Consider the following 23,541-nt stretch of genomic DNA (forward strand, 5'->3'; position numbering starts at 1 on the left):
AATGTTAAATACAAAGAACAGACTAAAAGATGCTACAAAAGGCAGATTATCAGATCCTTTCCCCAAAACATTGCCCCAAATATGTAGGAAGCATTTTAGATTAGCGATTGCTAGGAATGGAAAGCCACAAAGAATAATCATTTATAAATCTCTTTCAGTAGCGCTACAGAGGGTGAGACAATTGTGTACCAAATTCTCAGTGAGTCAGAATTTGAAGAAAGCCATGATGATCCCATGCAACTCATTTCATCTCCCAGTGCCTCAGTTTTCTCGCTTGTAAAATGAGGCTATGAACTAGGGCACAGCAGGCATACTTTTTTTTTTTTTTTTGCACAAAGGCCAATTTGAGAAAAAATAATTTGAGAGTACTACAGTTCTACACTTCCCCTCATTGAAAACAAAAACAGTTTACTGAGTTCCAACTTAGACTACCATTTTACCAAATGCAAAAATACTTGTCAGAAACTCTCTGCTGCTCTTGAGCCGAAGGAATATGAGTATTGTACCCTGTTTCTGTAGTAATGGCATGAAGAAAAATCTTTGATACTTGACTTAGATAGGGGTCACATTCTGAAGCTAAGAGCCATGGGAAACACTTGGCTAAGTGTTACTTATCACTGTTAACACTGGATTTGAATTAACATCACCTGGGCAGCTTAAAAGAAAAGGATTCTCTGCTTCTCAGGCCCATGCCCCACCACAGTTTATATCTTGGGGTGGGAGTCTAAACAACCACTTAAAGTTCCCCATTAAAAACATGAGCCCTATTCTTGAGTAGCTTTTAGGAGCCACTGATCTAGAAGACTCTAAGATCTCTTTTGAGTTCTAAATGACTACAAGTCTACACTCATTTCTGATATCAGATCATGTCAAAGATAAGTGTCCTCTAGTAACTCTGTGATGACAGCTTAAGCCTTCAGACTTTGGATATTATTTGTACATCTCCTGGACTGACTTCAAAATTCAATGCCCATTGAACATCTCACAGTTTTATTAGTCAAAATATGCCAAGAGAAAAATGTATTCTGTACTTATAGGAGGTTCAGAAGCTTAAATGTAGAATAGTGGTGGCAAACTGAAGTATCTGCAGGGCCAATCTATAGCATGAAACATTTAAAAAGAAAGAAAGAAAAAGGAAGAAGGAAGGAAGGAAATGAGGAAGGGATGAAGCAGAAATGCCTTTTAAAATTCTGTTCATGACCAGATGGAGAGCAGATGCCAATTTGATCTTCCATATTCCCCAGCCCCAGTGAAGGGGATCAGAATATGTCACCCCTAAATTATGCCACGTTGGCATAAAGATTATTTTGAGATGAGGGCAACAGAGAACCAACAGATGCAGGAAGAGTTCTCTGCCCTCCCCTTATCTGCCTATCTGCCTAAAAGGAGGGCATAAATTTCCCATTGAGAAGGCGCCCACACAGTACCAGAAAGAGGAGCGACTCTTATCAGCAGAGATGGGGAACTGGCAACTTTCCATAGTTCCCACAGCCTAATGAATAACTTTGGGGCATGGCATGGGAGGGCATAGCATCTGGGGGCTCAGCATGAAAGGGCCTAGCATCTGAAGGCCTAACATCAGGGAGCTAGCATCAGAGGACTTTCCTCACTTGGTTCCATCTTCTCTCCATCCTTCTCTCTAGAAACTTCCCTTCAGGGCCACTTGTCCCAGGCACCTCATCACTCTATTTTATGTTTTTCAAACTCTCCATGCCCAACTTTATTCTACCTCCATATATTTTCCCTTATTTGATTCATTCTCTCTTTCTGGAAGGCACAATCCATCATTCATGTCTAAATTTTATCCATTCCCCAGAATTCTTCCCAAATGGCCTCAGAGCCATCAAGCCTTCCTTCTCTCATCTCTACGTGAGTAAGTACTTTACCTGTGTAGGGCACTGACCTTTTTCCACCTTGTTTGATCATTATTGGCTCTCTTGGATGGTAAGCAACTTAAGGACTGAAATTACTGGCCTGACTGAAACCTTGCATCTAACAGTGTCTAAAACAATGCCTCATACACATAAGGTACTCAGTAAATATGTGGTCAGGTGTTTTGCTGATTGTGTGGTCATTCATTCATCCAACAAAAGGATAAATACTATTTGTTCAAAGAGTACTGCAAATGCCCTGAAATTTATTAAACTTTCTTCTGTACATTCTACATCAATTTGCTGTTGCATGGAAAAAAAATCTTTGTGAAGATACAGAAGACAGAAAAGCAGGAAAAACTGATTCTGTGAAATTGTTGGCACTCTCCCTATCAGTGAATAACAAAAAGTTCCAGAGTGTGAAAAGACGTTTCATAATATTGTTCAATATCATATAACTATCTGCAGTCATAGTTCATATAAAAATGTATATTCCTATTCTAAACATTAAAAGCTAGACTTGAAAGTCTAGCCTATTGGGTTGACTTCTACGTTTATGAGACTAACCCTGAATAAGTTACCATTTTTTTTTTACATGAATGAGGGCTATAATTAGCTCAAGATTTTGCCATAAACTATGAGCTACAGTGGCAAGGAGTTCATATCCTGATCCTATCAAAAGACTCCACTAAGTGAAAAATTACAATTTTTACATAGGTCACTTGATAAAATAAATATTTCAAGTAAATTTATGTATATGAAATGCACATTTTATATGTAGTCCATGTGACTATATTTCTTTATAAACGTGTACATATGCCATATATGAAACATATTACAAGCACATATTATTCATATGAAAGAATTTTTAGTCAGAATTCATAGCAGATAGCTCAACAGAAAATACCAGATTATCTGAACCACATAATGCTTGTCCTCTTTCCCCATCCCAAGACCCGTACATCAAACCATTATATTAGTTTGTGGAACAATGTGCTTTATCTGGCAAGAAGCACTGGTTATTACGTTTGGGCTAAAATGAATTTCATTTTCTTGACTTTCTGTGTCTTACTGTCATTTTACTATGGTACAGAGATATCCCAGATTACTTCTTAGGGAATGAAAAAATAATTTCTTGTTCAATTGCAAGAAGAAACTACACAACTTAATCTGATCATTGTGTGGAGGAGAAAGTATTCCCAATGACAACATCTTCCTATGTCAATTGATTTTATTACAGATGTCATCTCTGTGGGTTATATTTATGCAGCTCTTTCTTATTTAAAGATTTTAATCTCAGTTTGTTGCTGTAACGTTTCATTGGTTCAAAACACATGCTGTAAAAATCCGTGGCCATCAAATTTTCCTGTGGGCTAAAAATAACCCATTGCTGTCAGTTAGAATTAGCTGATAAAGAGTGTCAGAGCCTGTTCTGAATAAGTTTGATAACTTCCTGTTTATGCAGCACTGACCCTTGTCTAATAAAGCTTCTTTGCCCTAGAATGAGAGGAGATTCTGCTGCATTCTATTCCTTAATGGCCAATACTGATTACTTTTGAAAGCCTTTAATACATTTCCCATATTAGACATGAACAGATGTCAGGTATGTTGCCAAGGGAAATTTCTTTTATGCAATCTTGGCTTGTTGTACAATAATAGCCCTTTCTCAACATGGGAAAAAGTTACAGACCCAACTAATTTCCCTGACAGGGGAGAGTTACATATGTTTTCCACTTGTAGTTTTTACGACAAGTTTACAATTTTGCCAAACCTGAAACTAATTGGGACTGTTTCCAAAGCGGCCCAATAAACCCCCAAAAGTGTAGAGCCATTTGAAAAGGCAGTCAGTGATGTTTTGCCCTTGCATGTTCTCCATTTTGGTCAAAGAGAGGGGAAAAGTTAGATTGCAAAATTATTTCATTTAAGTTGCTTAAACACTTACTGTTTCATATCCTCCCAGTTTTTGAGCAGCTTGAAACATAGTCCAAAGGTTAACTGTTAGAGGGACAATAAGTATTTAGATAAGCATTGCATTAACATACTTCCAAGAAATGTCAATTAAAACATTTTTTTTTCAATGAGAAAGAGAAAAAAAGAAATACTAAAGTACCCCAGAGAGCTAAGTTCTTAGGAAACAATTTGCCCAAAGGGCATTTGACAACAGAATCTATTATTACCACTTAAAACATTTCTTAAGAAACAGTCATAAAGCTACAAAAATGGTTCTACTTTTAGGATAAAGGCAAGAGTTTTAGTCCTACTGTCATCAGCAGAGCAAGAGAAGCTAAATTAGATGTCTTTAGGAAAAAGCGTGGGCTCTCAAAACTGGGGTTGGTCTTGTTCAACCCTTAGATGCCATTGATTAAACAGTAATATATAGAGAGCTTCTCTCATATAAGAACCCTCCATAATCAATAAATAGCAGCCACTTTAATATACGATTACCTTCTTAATAGAATGTCTGATGGCAGCACTATATTAAAGGTTCAAACAGTATTTCACCAACATGTGGTGGCTGGCAGTGAGTAGGAAAACAAATATTTCACGTGGAGGCCACAGTGATACAACAGATAAAAGGGAAGGAAGACATTCATTCAGAGAGGAATTGAATCATGAACCCACTTAGTCCCCTAACTGGCCTGTGTGATGTTGCAAATATATTTTTTTCAAACAGATTTCTCTTTGCAGAGTTTGTATATGTTTATGCTGTTAAACAACTGTACCAAATTGCTAGCAACCCTGTTCATTTATACCAAACACCATGGAATGGGACTGCTATGGATTTGATTTTTTTACATGAGGGGAAAATTGAACTTCAAGTGATTCCTTGGTAAGGGAAATGAAGAATAAAATGATTTTTATTTTTAAAGGCTCTTTGACACAACATGTTCGCAAAGCCTCATTGAACCTTGCACTACTTCAGAGCTATCAAGAGCCCTGCCTCGGCCTTGATTTAATCTGAACCAATGCATAATGCAACAAAGCTGTTCATAGTACATTAATTTTACTTCTATTTCAAGCAACCAGTTTTCAGACAAACATTGTAATCATTCGTAGTTATATAAGTTTATAATGGCTGCGAGTGTTCTTCTGCAATCAGTGCCAATTGCTATTAGGTATGTAAATTGTTATGTAAAACACACAGGTTTGACATTCTTCATCAAAATGACACATGGTTTTAATCTACGAAGACACATTTGGAGAAAATACTATTTCAAGCCAGAGGCTCATCACTTTGTGCACCACTAAATCCCGACAGAGGCAAAATATATATTCGGTTGCAAAATCAAGGCAGGATCTGGATTTCTTCTCTTTTGATTTGGAATTCTGTTTGGCTATGAGTTTCCTGTTCTCCTTGCAAATATACAATGACACATATTTAAATGTACATGTCAAAGTAATTCAAAATTAGGCCCTCTGTTCCAATTTGTGTATTTCTTGTTTTCTCTGAAGTTGGATTTTTGTTATATTGTAACACATTTGGGGCTTAGGAAATGTGTTTTCCCTTTGTGGTTGTTTTGTCCATCTTTAAATGTCCTCCTTTTAAAAGCTGTTTTTTTCACAGGCAACATCTGTGCCTGATAAAGCTACGTCATATTATTATCTCACAAGAAAGGCGTCACAGACACTCAAGATTGACAAAACAGCAAATGAGAAATTTTCAACATGTCTATTTCCAGTCATAATCAGTGGATTCAAGCCTATAAATATCTCACTGCAACTGTCCCAGAAGGGAACAATGTAGCGGAAAAAGGCAGGGAAAAAATTCTTGGCCTGGAACATTTATGGATTCAGTATAAACAGAGAGCACTATCCCCAGATTAGGATTTCAACATAATCCTGAGTCAAAATTATTTTTTCCAATTCAAAGAATCTGAGCAGCTCTGATAATTCAGAAACGAAAACAAGTATACTCACTCTGTTTAAAACCTAAATAGGGTATTCGTTCTATCGGCGTTTTCCTTTCTTTCATGTATTTATAAAGTGCCACCAAGAAGGCTTGTTCATCTGCCCTGCACTCTTCACCAATGGCAACCTTTGGTTTTTCTTCATTTGAGACTTTTTTACAGTTATGATTATTCTTCGGCTTGGTCAAGGCTGACCTGGCCTCACATTTCACCTGGAAAAGGGAAAACATACCACATCAGACGAGGCACAGCCCTAGGATGCTTACCAAGACATAGCTAGTGACAGAGCCAGCAACACTTTTCAGTGAGTGCTAAGGGTGAACCAGTAAATTATCCCTGCTTTTAATAGCTTTTCGGAGGCATCACTGAAGATGAATTGTCTGAGGCCAGGGGATGTCAAATTTCTGTAAAGGGCCACATCGTAAATATTGTAGGCTTCTGGGTCATACAGTCTCTGTTGCAACTATTCAACACTAGTAGGACAGCAGGCATCAGCAATATGTTAACAAATGGGTGTGGCTGTGTTCCAATAAAACTTTATTGACAGAAATTGCCAGCCAGTGGGTCATAGTTTGCCAAACTATGCCAGCTTCTTTTAGACTCCTGACAAGTATGTTGATGTGAAATGAGAGATAGCCTTTGCATCTGGTAGAAACATTCTTTTGTCTCTCTATATTAATACATTTTATTTTCTTAAGGAGAGGCATCAGTTAATGTCCTTGAACAAACCTTGCTTCCTTAACAAATAGAACCATATTTTATACTTTGTATCAAAATGAAAGGCAAGTCTATTTCTTTGTAGTAAACCATTCTTGTTGCTATTCTCTCCAGCAACCTTGAAAAACAAGTCAATACCAGCAGTGCTGGCATCAGCAATACCAGCAAGGCCTCTGCTGTTTGCCACCCAAGGGTGATGCGGGGGTACACCCTCAGTAGGAAACAAAAGATCTCACTGTTTAATGAGGGCTTCTTGCTTTATCAGTCAGCTCTAAGAATAAGATGTTAACTTGCCACAAAAGAAAGAGTAGAGAGGTCAGCTAAAAACCCAAGAAGAGTGAGTATAAAGCTCCACAATTAAAAAATAAAAGGCGGTAAAGTCTCCAGATGTTCTTCCTTCCACACTGTAGGCAGATAGGGAACTTGGCAGATCGGGCGGCTAACCTAACGTTCCCTCCTCACTGCCATGTTCTACAAGAGGCCTTTGATGGTCGTTAAATATAACGCTAAGTTGCTGAGCTATTTTAATTGTAAAAGGGGGAAGTACAAAGGGTCAGACTCTGAGTTCAAGTGTGCCCATGGGGAATATGTACATTCCAATATTCTTTACATCTCCGTAACTGACATCGGGAGAGAAGAGGGCAAGTGCTGGGGAAATGTTATGAATAAAAATGTCCCACATATTCTACAATGCTGTCCATTACAGGATTTCGAACCCTTTTTCTTTCCCTGCAGCTCCTCCTTCCTAAGCATTAAGAACATAAAAGACTATGCTTATTTAGTAAAGGAAAGTACATTCTCTGCAAGAGTTCTTCATTGCTTATTCTCTCAAGTGAACACGTACAGTTTAATATCTTTCGACTGGCCCTGCAAAGATAAAACTTCCTATGAAACTGATTCAATGGGGCTTCTAGGTAGGATTTTAACTTTTAAGGGGCTATGGAAATGGGACTAAAACAATTTTCCCATGTAGATTTTGTACTCTCTAACATTATATTAAGGCGAACATCCCGTGAAACTTTATGTTGTCATCATTTTTCACTGCCAAATTTTAGGCTGTTGGATCTAAAGTTCTGATGAAATCTATAATTTAATGGCTTCTTGAAATCATAACATCACTCCAGTTTTAATTTGTATTGCCTCCCACCCCTTCCTGAGTGTTTCCTGGGCAGCCAGGCTCCATTCTCAACACTGTTTATGTGTTATTTCAAACTTACAACCCGAATGAGGTAGTTATTATTTTCGTATTAGAAATGAGGAAACGGAGGTAGACAGGATGAGCAGCATGTACAACATCACAAGATCATGCCCTAGTTAGTAAGTGGGGAATCTGGAATTTAAGCCCAGGCAGCCTTACTTTAGGGCTTATGGTTTTAAATGTTATACTTTTCTGACACTTTTAATACAAATATTAAATTGGTAATGAAAACAAACTTCTAATTAAAAAGCCTATCTTATTACCAGGCATTACGAAACCTACCATTTAGAAATGTGATTTATCAAATGAAAAGCAAAAGACAAATCTAGGGGGTTTCCAATGTGTCAAGGAGCTCCATTCCTTCTATTGTATATTGAGCAAAGGGGAAGGAAATCAGTTTTCAATTGAGCACCTACAATGAGCTAGATACAGTGCTGTGGGCTTCACATACTCTACCTTAATGTTCCTGAGAATTGTAAAAGGGAGATATTTAGCGACATTTTACAGTTGAGGAAACTAGAGCTTAGTGAGGTCATGTATGGTTTGGAAGGTGCAGACCTCTGGGTTTAGAACTCAGGTCTGCCCCACTCCAAACCCCAATTTTATAACATAAAGGAGTAGATCTCTCAGGTTTGTGTATAAAACTGACTGAGTCTTAAATTTGCAGTGATAATGGGCCAACTACCTATATTATTAGGTCAGAAGAACCACTGTTAAAAGGAGAATAAGGTTTGAGCTCCTTGGTGTGTAGAGAGCTGCTTAACCCTCTTCCTCATCTGTGCAGAAACACAAAGAAGACACAGAGGGGTGCATGAACCAGGTCCAAAGTAACCCAGACTCCCTGCTACATAGCAAAGGCTCCAAATGAAGCCAGGCTGCTGCCTACTGAACTCTGTCCTGAACCTCAGTGGGCTTGCCAGCATGCTGCTCCTGGGGAGGCCAGGTACTTAGTAAGAAGTGAACAAGCGAACAGAAGCTTCTTTTCTTGTTCTAGCTTGATAAATTTTTTTTTTTCAGTTAACATAAATGACCTCTTTAGGGTATTATTCTGATTCTGGGTAGGACTAAATCAAGTTCCTTTCTATATGTTTTTACATTTACCCAAAGCATTCTCAGCATTTCAATCTATTAAATTATTACAGTGCAGGTGGTAGTGGAAATGGGAGCTAGTCTTCATGTTGACCTAAGAAAGCCCAACCTTTTGATGGTGACAGTTAATTACTAGATCTGTTTTTCCTGACCTGAACACCATACACCTGTTGAGTTCACTAAGTACTTTGGGGTTTCCAAAATGATTGAGGAGGTGCTAATTAAAGAATCAACATTTAACGTTTTCAATGATCCACCACCTATTTGATATTAACCACATCCTTCCACGGGATTGAGTTATAACTAATCCAGCCTTCAACTGGGGCAGTAAGATGTGCTGAACCAGCAATACAAAAAGCTAGAGTTCTAATCTTGGTTTGGTTGCTAACTTGCTAGGTGACCCTCAGTTTCTACCTTAGTAAAGCAAAAATGATAATCCCTGGGAATAGTTCTGAGGACCAAATGAGAGGAAAAATATTGAAAATAATGAAAGTATCACATTTGTGAAATATAGAAAGTATGTTTATGGTTTAAATGAACACACTTCCCACCACAGTCTCCTTTTTTGTGTTCCTTTTAGAATATAAACCACCTGTAATACTCTTCTGCCCTTCAGAAAATGCATACGGGATATTAAAAATAATTTGCCTTCTATCAGTGTAGGCCTTTTATTAGGGTCCTATGCCATGAAGATTTCTGTTATAGATCACTCTATGAAAGGCCTGGGCCTCAGGTTCACTGCTTTAAGATTATTCCAGAAAAAAATGGCAGGATTTGGGCTGAACACAGTCAAGAGATCTTCAAAGAATTGGTAGTTTCCTCCCCACGTGACACTTGCTGTCTTTGGGGAGCCATGTAATTCTCTCTCCCTTGGAAAACATGGTCTTGCAAAGCTGGTTTTCATGTTCTCATTGAGGGAGTGCAACGTTTTGATGGCGACTGGCAAATCACTTGACTTATTTTTCCAGTCATGAACACAACAAACCCAGTGGGTCCCGCTCTAAGAGCTTTGCTGTGTGGAGCTGCATGAAGTTGGTGCTTAGTTAGAAATGGTCTGTTTGAGGCACTTTCAAAAAGAAACAGTCACATGGGTCTTGGTCACAAAGTCAAACAGCTCACTGTCCTCTAAGATGCTGCTTTCAATTCAACAGATGATTAGATGGTCACAGACTCATAATCTCTACTGCAGTGTTTCATGAGAAAAGACCATGTTAAGACACACATGCTTTTTAATGACTGTCCTCATCCCAGATGTGGCTTGTTCATTCTGTAGGGATTTTACATCTGCCTGTTGGTGTCAACAGACAAGCTCGTCATACTTCATACCTACTGATCTTTTTGCTTAAGTGGTCTTGCCAGACCCACTGGAAGCAGCCAAGGCATGACTGTAATCCAAGACTCTGAAAAGAGCCAAGCCATTAGACCAGTCCCTAGGAGCTGACTGCAGCATGACATTCATCTGTTCACCACTGAACACCAACGGTGGAAGAATGATCCATCTCTTTGTAAAGATTCTGACGGGCAGCACTGTTGTGGGGATGGAGTAAAGGCGTCACTTAGAAAACCCAGGACTGACTTCTATCCTTCTTGTTAAGAAGTCAGTGAACATCAAATACGGCCCATCTGTATAGCAGGCTCTTGTTCTTCTCGGCTTTGTGAACCCAACAGTGAGTTCTGAGCTGCCTTCCATGGAAAGAAACATCGGAGGTCTGCTCTTTCAGATCAATTGTATGAGTTCTGTAAAATTCTCAGAAGCATACCTTGGTGGTGATTCCAAGTGGCATGGGAAGGAGCTTTATCCTGCCGGGCTCAGGTACAGAATATGCTGGAGTAAACAAATGCTGTCAACCAAGAAGGATGGGCTGGGCACCAACAGAAGGCATGGTCAGTGCAAGCTCTGCTGAATGTTATGGTCTTGAAACCTTCTTGCGCCATTCAGCAGGATCTTGCAAACTACGTAGTAGGGAATGAACTGTTCCTGCTGACATCCTTCAAGACGATGGAAACCAAAGTCCTAGGTAGACAGTTCTAGGGCTGAGGTGTCCAACTTACAAGAAAATGTCATTCATGGCATCCATGTGGAGTTAATTCGCAGAAAGTTAAATGTGCAAAACAACAATAACTTTAGGGAAAGAGGTTTGTTTTCAGCCAGAAACTGGAAAATACACATTTCTACTGGTTGATCTCTTCTTAACCCTTTGGAATCTTAGAAGTATGAAGAAATTGTAAGCAAAAAGTCCTTAGAATTTCCTAATGAAACAATGATGCTTAAAGATAAGATTTTTTAGAATGTGAAAGTCTAAGATTTACTTCATTACACTGGGAAGGAGGTAGAGTACATGGCAGAGAAACAGTGGACTGTCAACACAGAACTTAACTCATGTTTTTTTTTTCTACATCAGACTCTTCCAAATTCACCACTAATCAAAATGGTCCCATTTTCAGAAGTTTAGTTCTTTGATCTGGAAACTGGTGTCAGTTGAAATCTGTTCGTCAACTAAAATCCTAAAGGGACTATTGCTGTCTTTAGCACAAAAATAACACCTAAATGCAGTAAACAGAACCATGGAAATCTGACCCAAGCCCACAAAAGTCAGAAAGGTAAGTCTAAAAATATAAAGTGATACTTTACCCTTTGTCGTGCAAAATACTTCAGGCATGCATGCACTTTCAAGATTCCAAAGAATGCTTAGGCAAAAAATTGACCTGGGTCTTGAACAACAGCGTAGAATTTACTTTCATTCTATGTTAACAGAGATCTTTAAAAGTATATAAATGCTTGTGGGCATATGTATACATCTAAATATTTTGCTATGTATCTTTAATTTTAGTCTAATGTAAATTAGAAGTGACTTTGAAAAATACATAACTAAAAAGATTAATTCTAGCTATTTCTAATTTCATCCTCTGTTAATCTCCAAAACACATTTAGATGAACACATTCAGAAAGAGGACGGTTCAGCTGGTCTATTTTTGACACAAGCAGAGTAAACTATGTCATTGTGTCACCCACTATGAAATCTCAGCCTCAATGACGTGGGTGCTTAATCATCTGTCCTTTACTCATAACAGGCCAAACTGGGAGGTAGGAAGTCTTTCTGTTGACTAATCAAAATGCCTACCTCCCCCACCCCACGGCAACCAGGGGAAGGGAGGTGGCAGGAACAGGCACAGCATAGAGCTTCAAAAGCTCTGAATACCAAAGTCAGATGCTGAATTGAAAACTGCCTCCAAGACACAGGCACAGAGAGATAAAGAGAAAAAGCAAAAATAAAAAGATGCAACGAAATGAATACCGTGGAGTGAATGACCGACCGTACCTTGGCAACGGCTTTGCCATCGGAATTATTGTTGGAATCCTTAACACCACTGAATGAATCTCTTCTTTGTGGGCATGGTTTCTTTTTGCGTGGTCTGCCTTTAAGATTTGGCGCTGAAAACAAATGGAAAACAATTGATATACATTTTCATTTGCATGGGTTTCTTTATTAAAGACCCAGAATCTCACTACAGTGATCCCTTCTAATTGTTCAGAGAAATGTACAGATCTGTGGCAGGCAGCCCTCATTATTACATGCTTCTCTCTCTGAAGGCTTGCATATTGGTAGAGTATACATTTCTGTACACGTTTCCCAAAGCTAATCTATTTAGCTTTAACATGTCTAATTAATAGAAGTAACACGAAGCTCTTAGCTCTAAAGGATCATGATAAGAAAAATGTCCTTCCACGTTGTTAGACAAGAAGCATTTGGTGCTGAAAAACTGAGCCAGGCTTTGAGCTCAATCTTTGGTTTTTGTTTTGTATCTTGCTTTCCGAAACCTAAGTGACATGCCTGCCCTTATGGTATCATAGTAATGAAATGTTTGAAAACATCTCTTTTACAAAATATTCAGAGACAAGGGCATTCTCTCAAATTACCATACAGATAAGTAGAGAGATAGCTATAGAGAGAGGGGCATTCACAACAGCAAGCTGGAAAATATTATTACATATATTTACTAATAATACTGCAACCAGCAAGTTTCAAATCTCAACAAATCTGACAGATACATTTAAATCAGCATGCTGTCTTTTCCTTTTCAATATATTTTTATGAAGATCTTAAGGCTTATTTAATATAACATCCAAAGATTACACTGGGGTTAGCCTGATTCCATGGGGGTTACACTTTTGAAAAGACAAGATACAAATCAAAGTTCTATTTCATCCTTGATGCTGAGCTTGTTCCTTTTAAGATCTACACAGAAAGTAGGGGGAAAAGGCTGCTGTTTATTGAGAGCTATGACTATCCGGCATCAGCTTTCACATTTAACTTCATCAGTCACCCAAGTCAAGCAAAATTAAAAACAACCAACTAACCAACCACCCCTAGAATGACTCCAAGCTAATGAATTATACCCTAAACAATTTCCTTCAGACTTTTCAAGGCACCCACACTTTTTATTACTTAAGGAGTGATTATGACAATGTCAAATCTAAACAACATGAACCTTCTTGATTGTTGTTAATCTTACTTAGGCAGTTAACCAGTGGTTTTAGGACATTTTTACATTGTACTCATTTTACAAACACAATTAATCCTACTAATTTGATTTTCTCCTCCGGATAACAGTTTTACTGTTGGTGGAAGCTCAGTAAAGCAGAACTGCCTTTAAAATCAGAGAGGCAAAAGTTTAAAAAGAGGCTTTAGGGCTTAGGATCCCCTTCTCACACCCGCTCTCTCCTCTCATTCCCCTAAACGCTGGTCTGAAAGTCCATCCCAGAAAGCCAGCCTGGAATTACTAAAGGTAAACAAGCTCACAAACAAAAATCAAGCAAAGAGAAAGTAGCGATTACCCATTCCAGTCGACAAACATCTGCCTGACTGATGTCTGTGCTCATGAAAGCTACAGCATGTGACTGCTCCCCGGCCACATCCCTGGAAGTCTCGACTTGGTGTGGATGTCAGCTTCCCTCCGAATGCGAGCTGCGAGGCTCAGCGCTCTGCTTACAACTCCCCTCCCCCGGCAGCTCCATTACTCATGTAAACACACAGCAGTGACTAGCACCGAGTGTGTGGGATGAGCCTGAGGACTTTGCTGGAGTTGCCAGACTGGCAGGGAGGGCTCTGCTCTCTCCACCTCCCCGCACGGAGATGGTGATTTCATCCGGCCTGTTTTGTGGATCCTGACCTCTTGCTCTCCTTGTCAGAGCACGATGCCACGTTCCATGAATTTGACACGGTCCGCAGCCTGGAGCCAGGGCATGGACTATTTGTTTTGTTTAGAAGACTTTGTGTAGCACAGAAGTGTTTCCACAACTGACCCAAGTGCTAAGACTTTAATGACCGCGAGGGAAGGATGTACTTTCAAGTCCCTTATCAAAATAATAGCTGAGCAGAAAGCTGACAAACAAAACTTGGGGTAGCAGGTCTCAGGCATTTCATTAAAACAAACAAAACAATATCCCCTCTGTTCTAAGACTTGTTACTATGATCTTCCCTTCCTAGCATTTTGGTGAAAAGCACTTAGACCTAAAAGGCATTTATTTCTAGAAAAGCTTTCAAATCCCAAAGGCCTTTTCGACAGAACTTGCATCGAACATGCTGTTTTTAAATAAAGGCAAAGGTTCCGGGAACTGACAAGAAGTCATCCCCAAACTGGGTTTATTTTCTCCATTCTTTGAGCTGTTTTCAGAACCCAGAGAAGCACATGTACTCCCCCAGCAGATTCTGAGAATTACAAATTTAGAACAGACTAGCACCTAATATTCTGGTCACACAAACGTAAACTCTAAATGGGATTTGATCAAGAGAAAAAGCCCTTTGTTCTTAATAAGGCAAGTACTTGCGTATTTCAGGTATGGTTAGGCAAATCCTACCAGTCATTCAGGACTCAAAATCAAATTCCTCTCTTACTCTCCCCTCTGAACTTTTTTTCTCTCCTTCTCTGATGGAACATATCACTGTACTCCTTGTACTTTAGCTGTGGTTTTTGGCATATTATTATACCAGACTGGAGAATCCTTAAAGGCAAGACCCTGTGGGATGTGTCTTTTATCTGCCCAGCACAACACCCAAAAGGCTGCATTGCATAACATGTATTTGTTGAATGAAAAAGTGACTAATGGAAATAGAGATGCCCACATACTGTTCTTTCCTGTCCTCATAGACTGATCCTGCCAACCTCACACGTGGTATACTTGTCACACTGGGCACTTGTAAAACTGCATTCACCTTTACTACTTATGCTTATGCTCTGGAAACATAAACTGGTGACTTGAGTTTGCACTGGGAATGGAGACAGGAAACCAAAGGCCTTTGGTATCTCAGTAAGGCTATAATCTAGTCCCCACATGCAATGCACAAACACCCTGAAGAGCACAAATATTCGAAGTACAGGGGGGAATGGAGCACAAAGGACTGGGTAGGTGCCTCTGCAATCGAATCAGAGACCTTTTGGATTCAGAAGACTCCAGGTAAAGTTTTGGTATTGAAGGGCTGGCTTTGGGGGACAGCAAAAATTCTGGTCCCCAGGCCACATCTTTGTCCCTCTAGAGTCATAATCTGTCATTTGCTAGGTCAGTGAGTGAAAACAGGTGCATTATGGTGTGCTGGTGGGCAGGAGTGGGATGGGTCTGCGGACTTTAATTCACTCATGTAAGAGACAGCCCCACCTCCTTCCAGCCACCCTGCGAGGACCTACACCTGCCCTCTCCTTGAAAGCTCAGTGCTATGTACTTACTGACAGAACCTAAATCCTAAGACTCCAGAATTAGACCAGCTCTTGTTCTTTAGGTGAGACTGATCTCTACCAAGAAAAAGCTCTGCTAGGGAGAGAGCAGTACCCTTACTGATAGCATATCTGGCTTCAGTCAGTTTTATTAGAAAAAAAAAACAGTGCAAAGCAATACACATACTGTTACTTTTACGTGTGTATATGATTCACTGGCCTGGCTTATCACAGAGTTCAGTAAATGCTCTTTGCATGAATGTTTTCAGTATTATACATGAATAATAAGAGTAGCTAAGTGAATAATAATAGTAGCTAACCATTTCTGAGCACTTTCTCTGTACAAGTCACTCTGCTGAGTGCTTTGCATACAATAATTCCACTAAAACTCACAGCAAGCCAAAGAGGAAGGCATGATCCTTATCCCCATCTTACAGACCAGGAAACTGAGACAGAGATGAAATTACTTGTCTCAGACCATACAAATGGTTACTGGCATCAGAAGGATTTCAACACAGGCAACTGGACTTTATCCAGAGCCCCTGCTTTAAGCAACTTATCTCTAACAGACACACACACACACACACACACACAGACACACAGATTGCCTCAAAATGAAGTATTCATACTAACTTGGGCTGGCAGTCACCAGGGAGCTCTCCGCAAATGAAAACACTCAAGTACTACATAGCACGAGGGTGCTGCAGCCCACCCCAGATAGGAAACACTGTCTGACAGAATTGACAGCGAGTGGGGTCCCCTTTAGTCTTGACCCAGCAGTAGGTGGCAAGACTCCACTAAGGCCAATAAAACTTAGTCAGAGAGCCCTACATATTACCCCCCTTAACCAGTGGGCCACTGACTCTTCTGCCTAATCAGTCAAAGATCTCTGTGGTTTAAAAAAAAAAATCTTTTCCCTCTGACTGCCCATCTGTTCCTCTTACTCAGTGCCAAGAAATTAACAACTACTCACCTTTGTGAAGTCACTGCTATTTCTATAGGTGTTAATCCTCAGAGAATCAAGCTACCTCCAGAGCTCCAGGCTACTCTGACAGCTAACCCATGTTTGTTTTTTCTTTTTAAACTCCTTCACATATTAATGAATTATAGTCTATTTTCTCAACAATATAGCAAAACAAGTTTGTTTTTCTTAAAGGGTCTAGAAGCTGAGTTGCAGACAATTTGTTTATATATTTATTTCACTACGGGTTCACACAAGTTACATGGCAGGGCAGTGCAGGTGTGGGAAACTTTTATGTCAACCCCAACTCTTGCAATAATAATAATAAAACAAAGGGAAATGTAACCAGTTACTGGCAAAGTAAATTGCTTTTGGCTTAAATGTTCCTGTTTTTTTCTACTGTGTTCTTCCTGTCATGACCGTCTCTTTTTTTTAATAGCATTTATGCTCTTGGAAATACCACGAAGATAGATAAACTGCTATAAAAGCTGGATTGACTCATCAGTTAACAACTCTTCCTTCCCATTTTGCAGAGAGACTTTTGTTGCCAACACAGCTACATATTCTCTCGAGAAATTCTTTGTGAGCTTCCACTCAGAGATAGGATTTACTTGTTGGTAGGGACTGGAATCAGGGGAATGGAAAACCAGCACAATTTTCCTAAGAGTTTGACCCCCAAGGTCAATGTCTAGAGAAGTCGGCGGAGCGTTAACTCATTCGATTTGCAAGTTGCGTGTGTCTTTTAAACACGAGCCAGAAAACAAAACTCCACTGATCGCAGTATTAGGGAAGACAAACATTGTTCTATGTATAGTATGCGTTACTGATAATATCCTGCATTTCTGTAATGCTTTTCCTCTGAGGATATCAATTCTCTGGCACATTTTCTTTTCAGACAATAATCTTAAAATACTGGCTGGGCACTTTGGGAGGCTGAGGCGGGTGGATCACGTGGTCAGGAGTTCGAGACCAGCCTGGTTAACATAGTGAAACCCTGTCTCTATTAAAAATACAAAAATTAGCCAGGCATGGTGGTGTGCACCTGTAGTCCCAGCTACTTGGCAGGCTGAGGCAGGAGAATCTCTTGAACCCGGGAGGCGGTGGTTGTGGTGAGCCAAGATCGCACCACTGCACTCCAGCCTGGGCAGGCAACAGAGCAAGACTTCGTCTAAAAAAAAAAAAAAAAAAAAAAAAAAAAAATACCCTGGCAAGTTTCAGCATGGAGCATTGCTCTTTCGGGGGGGAGGAGGAGTAACCTATCCTAATTTAGTTATCATTTACTGTGTTCTATTTTCAATGTTTCCCTTTTAACTATTTAGAAACTTCCTCTTTCATTACAACAAAAATAGAACAAATGTTTTTAAAGTTATTAACGTATGAGTAAAAGACTTAGAAACCAAGAATGGCAGAAGGCTTGATCAAAGCCACTCCTAAAATTTATGGGTGTAATAAAAGAAAGGCATTTCACAGATAATCTCTTACAGAATTTCAGTTTTCAAATATGTGGGGGAACAAAAGAAAACTAGAAGCTCTCAGACCTCATTTTGGCTTTAACTTAAAGCCAATATTCAAAAATTCATAAATAAGTCCCTGAAATTTTTATTTCAAATCCACAGTTGTATTTCATATAGTGACCATTGGTATTAAATTTCTATTCAATTGTTTGAATCTTTCTACAAATTCACAAAACACTGATCACATACGAATTTAGGAAATATTCAAGTTTATTTTTATTCTGTTTTCCCAAAATCAGTCTTCCACACCCAACAGAAACACCTGAGAAGCAATTGCATTGTCTGAGATATAAACACACTGGGCCATTGACAAGCACAACTTGATCCTGTGGGACATTCTAACTCTGATGATGAATTTTAAACAATAGACATGGAAACACAATACTGCAAAAGTTTCATTATTTGGTAATTGTTCTGACAGTTTCCTCTTCAGAGTAATTATTTTTTCTCAAATAAAGGCATTAAAAAGATGAAGCCCTGGTGGTGGCTCATGACTGTAATCCCAGCACTTTGGGAGGTGGGAATATTGCTTGACCTGGAATTTGAGACCAGCTTGGGCAATGTAATGAGACCCCTGTTTCTACAAAAATTAGTTGGGTGTGATGGCATGTGCCTGTAGTCCTAGCTACTTGGGAGGCTGAGGTGAGATGATCATTTGAGTTCAGCAGTTTGAGGCTGCAGTGAGCCTAGACTGTGCCACTGCTCTCCAGCCTGGGTGACAGAGTGAGACCCTATCTCTTAAAAAAAAGAGCAAATGAACCCAGAGTCTGGAACCCAAATTCTAGAGCCAGATTGAAACACTTTTCATGTTCAAATGTCATCAAGAGCAGACAACCCCAATCACTAATGGATGGATGTGCCCTAGAGAAATTTTACACTCATCACACTGGATATCATGCGATACAAAGACCTGGACTTTGAGTTTCCAAGTGTGCTTTTGCCCAGTCATACCCCTACACTGCTTGAACCACAAACTACAATTTAGCATTTCCAATGAACTCTGCTCTCACAGAATCCAAGTGCTTGTCCTTCCTCTTGGAAGGGTGAGCAGTTGTGGTGTTAGAAAGAACATTAAAAAAAAAAAAAAGAAGCTGGCTTTATATGAGGTCGTCACTTTGCCTCTTTGTCAAAATCACTGAGAGCCCCAAGAGTCACTAATGAGAGTAATGTATTAGTGCCTTTGCTATACCTGGATTGCTTGGGCAGTTTAAGTCCAAAACAGCCATGGACTTCATTGACTGCTCAACAAACCATGTAAGTAAACACTTTTGTAATCCATTCCAATACATGCCCAGTCTTACTCACTCTGTTTCATACTTGTGAATGCTGGAGTAATTATTAATGCTCCTGATCAAGGTTTTAGTAATTTCTTAGGCATGTGATTTGCATAGCTATTTCCTGATCCGCCGTCTCTCTCTGCCCTGGAGGTCTTCATTTCTCAGAAACACTTAAAAACACAGATTATTTTACTTCTACCCTTCCCCCAACCCATAAATGGAACAGGACTTCCTAGCTCATCTGTATTGCTAATTGGTTTGAAAGCATGTGACTCCATGCATTCTTGCCATTAAAACACAAGCAAGCCTTTTTTGAAGTCAGCTTTACCAGCAGTGATAGGCAGATTTCTATCTTTGTTCCCCCACTGTGTCTTGAGGCAAGGGAGAAATGTAAATGTTCACGTTATTTAAATATTGTTCTGAAATCATGTAGTGAATTCCAACATAATATAAAAATGTTCTAGAAGTCTGTATAATAGGGGTGTCCACAAACACACTGGCAAAGAAGAAAGGGATTATAGATGCTTTTCACTACCGCTTGAGAAACAAGGGGAAAATCTGGGAGCTGAATCTAGGAGTGAGGAGACAGTCTGGTTTTTCAGAGGATTGACTCTCTAAGGGGAGAATTCTGGAAATAGGAAAAGAGATTGAAATCTATGCCAGACCTTTCCAACTCTCACCTTCTCTCTGGTCTGTTTGGCTGTCTGCAATATCCTCCAGGGGAAACCATTCTTGGTGGAGGGTCCCCTTGTAAGAAGTGGACGTGGTAGCTCATGGCTGCTGTGCAAGAGCCTATGCATCTTTGGGATAATGGGGTCTATATACCATAGCACGGACAAGACCACAGCCTAGGTTTTCCTGAGGATCAGGAGCCTATGGAAAGAATCCTTTGTCTTGGAATTCCATATATTCTTTTTTTTTTTTTTTTTTTGGGACAGACTCTCGCTCTTTCACCCAGGTTGGAATGCAGTGACGCGATCTTGGCTCACTGCATGCTCCACCTCCCAGGTTCACACCATCCTCCTGCCTCGGCCTCCCGAGTAGCTGGGACTACAGGCACCCGCCACCAAGCCCAGCTAATTTTTTTTTTGTATTTTTAGTAGAGACGGGGTTTCACCGTGTTAGCCAGGATAGTTTCGATCTCCTGACCTCGTGATCCAACCGCCTCGTCCTCCCAAAGTGTTGGGACCACAGGCGTGAGCCACGACGCACAGCCAGAATTCCACATATTCTATAAAGAGACATCAGGGCAGAGCGGACATCTTAGGACTTAGCTCACACCTAAGGGTGTGGCGGTAGTGCTATCTAGGAGCTGATACTGCACGCAAAGGGTCTGTTTTCTCAGCCCATGCCACCCACCAGCTAGCTGCAAGGTCCTGTCAAGTCACAAATTCAGTAAAACCAAAAGTGGACTCTCAAAATGCCACCAAGGCTCAAACTCCCACTTTCACATTTACCTTTCTCCTTTCTCCTATTCATCTCTCCAGATGCCAGGTGTCCACGAGCCATTTCCAAGCCCCAGGCTCCTCTCTCAATGGAGATCATGCACAGAAGCTATTACAATGACAATAAGCATGTTGTTTCAATGCTACACTATGTGTTTTTTTCTTATGACTCTGAAATAGCTCCTGTTTTCATTTTTTGAAAACTCTTCTATAAATACAGATTTAGTCTTTCTTGGTATGGTTCTATATAATACAAATATAATATTAACAAGATAATTGTCTTTTTTTCTTAAGGCTGTTTAAGGATCTGTTCTGGAAATGTGTTTTAAGGACATTTTGATTTCCACAATTTCTAAAGGTTGTACAGATAGAACCTCTTAAACAAAGAGAGTTAATTTTTTGTCTCTCTCTTTTTTCTTTTTGTTACAATCAATAAATCTGCTCGTTCTAGTCTATGATTGATATGTTCTTTGGTGTTACTATTGAACATGACAGCACAGAAGTGAAAGCAACATTTTTGTACTGAATAGCCTTGTAAGAGCAGTAAATATCAGAACAGTTTTTAAACTCATTTATAAACAGGACATTCTTGTTCAGCCATTTCTCCAGGTTTGGAAATGAGATATTCCATTTCATCATTGAGGATAATTGATTTGCTACCTCTCTACAGAAAACATTCCCCACTTGGAAATAAGTAGAAGAGATGGATTGTTTTTGTTTTTGTTTTGTTGTATATGTGGATTAACATGGAGATATTTAACTTATTACATACTTGGATAAGTATGTCATGGGATACATTTTAATATTTAAAAGACATACACATAAGAAACAGTTATCAAGTGATAGGCTCCCAATTCTTTTAAAAAGATCCAAAAAGGAATTTGTACAGAAAGGGGGCTTTTCACTCACTTTGTGCTTTTATACCTTTCAGAAAGAATAATGTGAATAGTAGGATAGTCTTTTACTTAAAAGTAAAAAGATGACTATTTTTGGTTGTCTGAGATTCGGAGACATTTTTCTTTGTTCAGGCAAATCCCTCTCACCCTTCCTCCCTATGAGGGCACCAGCACCATCCCCAACTAAGTACCTCAGTGGTCTCTGAGCTTCATTTGTTTGTGCAGGTACCGGAGCCAAGATACTGGAAAATGACTTTAAAAACTCTTCTGTGGTACCAAGAACCTCATGCAAACTCACAGATTGTATAGAAGAGCGTGTGTCTTGGAGCAGGGTGGGGTGAGGGTACAGAATGAGAAGAGAAAGGGGCCTGGAGTGGGCGTGGAGAGGCAGCAACAAGGTTGATAATACCTGGTGACATGTTAACTAAGGGCAGATTATAAGCCGTGGGGCAAGCTAGAGTGATCAGTCAATTGGAGGGAGGGTTTGTTACACTATAGAGAAACAGCACACAGATACCATCAGAAACCCTAACGTAAAGCTAACAATGAACCCAGAAGAGGTTACAGCTTCTTCACATTTTTTCGCTGTAAGATAAAACATTTCTATGACTATTTAGAATTGCTGTGTCTGATACAGTCACCGCTAGCCACATGTGTCCCTTGAGTATCTGAAATACTATATGTCAAGTCCAAATTGAGATGTGCCACAGTGTAAAATACACACTGGATTTCCAAGACTTAATACAAAATAAAAGTAAAATATCTCATTAATAACATTTTATATTGATTGCATATTGAAATGATAATATTTTGAATATACTGGGTTAAATAAAATATATTATTAAAATTAACTCCACATGTTTCTTTTTACCTTTTAAAATGTGGTTACTAGAATATTTTAAATTACATGTGGCTCACATTATCTTTCTCTTGGGCGATGCTGGTTTAGTCAATAATTCAATGTTATGATTATAGATATGTTCTTGGAAATGTGTGTTAAGGAGCAGACAGAACAAGATTAACATCTGAAGCTAGAATAATCAGCAAAAGTCACGATTCAATGTTTCAATACATTTAAGATTTTATTCACTGTTATGGAGGGTAGTCATGTAAAAATGTTATATATAGTTATATATATATATACATTACACACATATATATAATGTTATAATAGCATCTAAAAATTTTGCTTAAGCTGAGGTCTCTCTTCTGTAAAATTCAAATCTGGTAATCATTGACTCAAGGCTTCTAAATGGCCCTGATGAAGATGTTATTTCATTAACTTCCTTAACTAAGATGTCAAAGTAAATGTTAAGCTTCGACAACAGACTGGAGAAGAGACAGAAAGAGAGAGAGAGTGAGAAGGGAGAGAGAGAGGGGAAGGAACTAGCTAATTATTTATTTCATGACTTGTTCTCTCCTGCTGTCAATATGGGTCGGGCATAATGCAAGCCATTTTCATCATCCAGTACAAACTGAATAGGAGAAAATGGAGCTGGAGTGATTTTAGTTGCTTGGAAGTAGACATTTCTTAATCTCCAACTATTGAGTAAGTTAATGGTCTGACTTTTTGGACATTTCATTTGAGAATAAATAGAGAGGTCAGTTACAGTCAGGCCTAAATGCAGGGGCATAGCCTCATCGGCTTTGCCAACCTGCTTCAGGTCCCATTTATGACAAAATATGAGATTATTCATTGAAGACTGGCATTCCAATAAGCCCAGAAAAGTTGAACAGAACAAAAAGGTTCGAACTCTGGGGGCAGGGAGGAGAAACATTCTTTCCTCAATCATTCTTAGCACCAAAAAACCATCAGGCATCACTTGAGAAGGCGGCTGCCCAGTGCTCAGCTGGCCCTGTGTCCCATCCTCCCAAACAACTTGTTACAGTAGCCAAAATCAAAGCCGATTCCCTCCACCTCCTCACTTTTTGATTCCTGTGGCAGCAGCAACAC

The 23,541-nt window shown here is 39.4% G+C and overlaps 1 protein-coding gene and 1 long non-coding RNA gene across 3 annotated transcripts in view; one reads left to right on the forward strand and one right to left on the reverse strand.

The window, feature by feature from the left end:
* The window catches only part of ARID5B (AT-rich interaction domain 5B), a 195,564-nt gene that overhangs the window by 33,819 nt on the left and 138,204 nt on the right, over positions 1-23,541 (reverse strand). Inside the window, exons 1-4 of one of the 2 annotated variants that reach the window (XM_004049458.5) lie at positions 13,621-14,761; positions 12,104-12,216; positions 5,790-5,991; positions 3,814-3,866 (exon numbers count right to left, since the gene is read on the reverse strand). In XM_004049458.5, the coding sequence (XP_004049506.4) occupies positions 3,814-3,866; positions 5,790-5,991; positions 12,104-12,216; positions 13,621-13,624 (372 nt within the window). In that variant the 5' untranslated portion in view covers positions 13,625-14,761. Of the gene's footprint in view, positions 1-3,813; positions 3,867-5,789; positions 5,992-12,103; positions 12,217-13,620; positions 14,762-23,541 lie in introns of those variants that run through there. The other variant, XM_004049457.5, reaches the window with a different exon arrangement.
* The window catches only part of LOC129525056 (uncharacterized), a 79,191-nt gene that overhangs the window by 20,564 nt on the left and 35,086 nt on the right, over positions 1-23,541 (forward strand). The window lies entirely within an intron of this gene.

Source organism: Gorilla gorilla, chromosome 8 (assembly GCF_029281585.2).
Source record: "Gorilla gorilla gorilla isolate KB3781 chromosome 8, NHGRI_mGorGor1-v2.1_pri, whole genome shotgun sequence".
In the NCBI taxonomy this organism is placed as follows: Eukaryota; Metazoa; Chordata; class Mammalia; order Primates; family Hominidae; genus Gorilla; species Gorilla gorilla.